This window comes from Pundamilia nyererei, unplaced genomic scaffold (assembly GCF_000239375.1).
Source record: "Pundamilia nyererei isolate P.nyererei 1_Seehausen unplaced genomic scaffold, PunNye1.0 scaffold00058, whole genome shotgun sequence".
In the NCBI taxonomy this organism is placed as follows: Eukaryota; Metazoa; Chordata; class Actinopteri; order Cichliformes; family Cichlidae; genus Pundamilia; species Pundamilia nyererei.
Genome location: NW_005187459.1, coordinates 1,198,929 through 1,202,742, shown reverse-complemented (window position 1 = coordinate 1,202,742; position 3,814 = coordinate 1,198,929). Strand labels below are relative to the sequence as shown.

Here is a 3,814-nt window from a genome sequence, read left to right as displayed (position 1 = left end):
TGTGTGTGTGTGTGTGTGTGTGTGTGTGTGTGTGTGTGTGTGTGTGTATAGATAGATACATACATACATACATACATACATACATACATAGATATATAGTTAGATATAGATATATATAGGGATTTAGAGATGTGTGCCACATAAAAACGTATTATAAATTTTGTTTAATTATTGTAGATATAAAACTGTGTGGATTTGCACTCAAATGCATCTCAATTTAGGTTGTGTGAAAATGTTCATTTGTGATCAGCATAAATGTAAAAACGTGAACTTTTAGAAGAGTTTCCCTGGTAGTTTCTTTATAAACTACCAGAAATTGTACGTTAAATGTGTAAATATGAGTAAAAACATATATTCTTGTTCATGGTGTTAATGTTTTAAAATTCAGTTACCCTTTCTTTAAAATCACAATCTGCCCCTTTACAACCGCGTAAAAGTAACAAAATGGAGCCAAAATCGATGTTGACCATTAATAATTAATGCACGTTTTTATATTTTTTAGTTTCGCCGATTAACTCTTATTAATTCCAACTTTTAATCTCTAAATTAAACAAATAATTGTGTTCTCCTTTTTGTAATCTATTTCATTTGTGCGTTTTCCTTCTTAAAATATTGAAACACTGTATTTGTGTAAAAGTGTATTTTATTTCCTCACCTATGTTGGGGTGTCTTGTTGTCCCAGGAGGAGCGCCAGTTTGGAGACCGTGGAGAACCGGACTGTCGAAGGGGGACGCCGGCCACGTTCCGCCCACGTTAGGGCTCATGTAGGCCGAATAAGGGCTGTGATACGACCCGCTCAGACCGCGAGCGCTGTAGTGATCCCTACCGTTAGCGGAGATGTTCAGCGGGCTTGTGTAAGAAACTGCCGTCTCCCGGGCCGTGGCCATCCCGGAGGACAGAGGCGGGCTGGTGGAGAAAGTGAAGCGCGGAGACACCGGGGAGTGGTTGTATGAGGGCACCGAGTCTGCCCCCGGCTGTGCCCACGCAGAGTGGCTCGACGCCGGGCTGCTCTGCTGCGACGCACCGGGCGCCTGAAGGTAAGGAAGCGCAGGAATCATGGGTGTGACGACCCGGGTGGTGGGGACATAAACCGGAGAGGTGCCCGCCGAGGCGTTATGAAGAAATCCGGCCTCGTATGAAGAGGGTCCGTGGTTGCTTGTCATTATGCCCTGGTACATATCCTCACCTTGAAGCTGGACATCCGCGTCGGTAGAAGGTATGAAGGCTGTGTGGATGCGGTTACGCACGGAACTACTGCGTGTTACCGCAAAACATCTGGTTTAAAGCAGCTCGCGAAGCTGGCTTAAGTCAGGCTACTTGTTCAGATCTGATCAAGTCAAGCAAAACAGCGCAACACTCAGAGAAGTGAAAATAAACGCATTAGTGGACACACAAGAGAGGAGGAGGAGGAGTGACAGACCCTGTGATCAAGATCCAGCTGTCATTATCTCTCTCTCTCTCTCTCTCTCTCTCTCTCTCTCTCTCTCTCTTTGCCAAAAACAAATCCAAACATTTTTTCTAATGACGTTTCCAAAACTGCACAGTATTTATTTCATGGATTCCAGATAGGCCTATCACATGGATTTGGCGAAGGCCGAGCACTTTTTGGGGGGTCTATTTTCTTTCTGACCTATTATCTTTTGTTTAAAGGTGATTTTTTTTTTTAAAATGTTGCTGTTTTTAAATGTTGCATTTTAATGTAATAAAAACATAAATATAAATAAAGACTTTCAAGTCTCCAAGGGAGTTGGAGTCTCGCTGCTTCACGTGGATCTTATTGGAGTCTAGCGGTTTCTTTTTCTGTCCTTATCGATTTTAAAACATTGCTATAAAATTATTTTTAGCGCTAGCACAAAATATCCAAATACTTTTTTTATTAAATTAAAACCTGGCTGAACTCATTGGACGCCGATTTTTTTAATTGCTGTTTTATTATTTATTTTTCGCTTATCTGAAATGAAGAATCGGGAATCTAAAGATCTAAACTTTGTGTTTGTTTGTTTTTTTAATGTTTTTTAAATCTATCAGATTTCAATTCTCGATTTTAGTCTTCTTTTTTGTTCTGTAATTATTCTGTGTGCTTTGACTTATATATTTTATAGGCTATTATTAAATATTTTTTACATCTGATAATTTCTCTCTCTCGCTCTCTATACAATAAAATAAAATAAAATAAAATAAAATAAAATAAAATAAAATAAAATAAAATAAAATAAAATAAAACTGGAGGCAGAGATATTGGTGTTATTGTTCTAATAATGTGTTATAATTACGATTAGCAACTTTCTTTCTGGTAATTCGAAGCGTCTTCTTTTTTAAGGTTAATATCCGTTATTTACGACAGTTAAAAGTGCACATGCATCAGGCTATAACCTGTTGGAGGACGCATAGATGTACTTAGATGCGGAGGGATATTGCCTGTAAATAAATGAGCTGTGACCTGCAGGGGTCCCACGGGCCATTTATTCATTCGTGTTTTCGTCACAGCACTTCTCCACAGCCAGAAATGATTTTTCTTTTGTTGTGTGTTTTCATATTATTATTATTTTTGTTTTGACAAAATGAAGAATTGCGCTACTTTAGTCGGAAGTGTCCGGCGGCTGTTGTCCTCTCCAGGACAGATTTATACCTGTCATCAACACCAGTAAACCTAAACACACGAGGCCATTTCATTGTGCAGCCACTTCCCACTGACATCCCCTCACTGAATTATGTACTTCTACAGTGTGTGTGTGTGTGTGTGTGTGTGTGTGTGTGTGTGTGTGTGTGTGTGTGTGTGTGTGTGTGTGTGTGTGTGTTTGAAGAGACCAGGGATTCTGCTGTATGATGTGTAGTTTAAGCAATTATTAACTGTGGTTATTCATAATAATTCATGATGAATGAACCAATAAAACTATCTGTTTGGTATGCAAATCAGTGCTTATTCTTAGAATTAATTGGCCCCGCTGTAATGAATTGAAAATACCCTATTAATATTCATGAGAACACAATCGATCTATCAGTCTGTGCATAAAGCATGAATAATAACCTCTAACCTTCGTACTTTAGTATCGATTCCCCCCCTTTTTCTTGAACAAAGTCAAGGCAAACAGTGCAATATTGCCTGAGTGGAAACGGGCAACTGTCATCAATGTGTAACCATAGGCTGATAACAGAGCCACCAATTGCTGGCTAATAATATCTGGGCGTGGGTCTGTTAACCTGAGAAAGCATAAAGTAGCGGCAAAGTCGACTCATGAAAGAGACGCTTCGAGTTTTACAGCTCCAGTCACAGCGTGGAAGTTCGTTTTGTGACGCGAAATTTCTCCGTTCGCGTGTTTCGAGCAGGAGAAGAAGAAAGTGGAAAATTTCTGACGGTTGGTTGGCGGGAAAAAAAACCCCCAAAAAATATGTTGGTGTCGTTCTTCTTTAAAGCTGCTTCCAGCCGCAGCATAATCAGGCAAAATGTGAGGTAAAAAGTTTAGAAAAATACCGAAAAAGTGGCGTTCATTCTTTTTCTGCTGTTATTGGAGAGTACAGTGTGTGTTTTGATTGGTGTGTTTGCATATGCCAAGCTGAAGCACTGACAGTGACAGAGGCCAGAGCTCGTGTAAACTGTGCGTGTGTGTGTTTATAACAATGATTCTGTGCAACCGTGTGTTTCCCAGTGTGTGTTTGCTGTCAGTGTGTATGAATGAAGAGGTGTTGGGTGAGGGACTAGATAGAGATGCTGGTATGTGTTGGACAGCAGCAGACTGTTGCTGAGGAAGGTGTGTGTGTGTGTGTGTGTGTGTGTGTGTGTGTGTGTGTGTGTGTGTGTGTGTGTGTGTGTGTG

At 40.2% G+C, this 3,814-nt stretch overlaps 1 protein-coding gene across 1 annotated transcript in view; it reads right to left on the bottom strand.

Annotated features, from left to right (window-relative positions):
• The window catches only part of gata4 (GATA binding protein 4), a 7,713-nt gene extending 6,321 nt beyond the window's left edge, over positions 1 to 1,392 (bottom strand). The window contains exon 1 of the mRNA XM_005734398.2: positions 656 to 1,392. Within this exon, the coding sequence (XP_005734455.1) occupies positions 656 to 1,178 (523 nt within the window). The 5' untranslated portion in view covers positions 1,179 to 1,392. The remainder of the gene's footprint in view (positions 1 to 655) is intronic.
• Between the last annotated feature and the right edge of the window lie 2,422 nt (positions 1,393 to 3,814).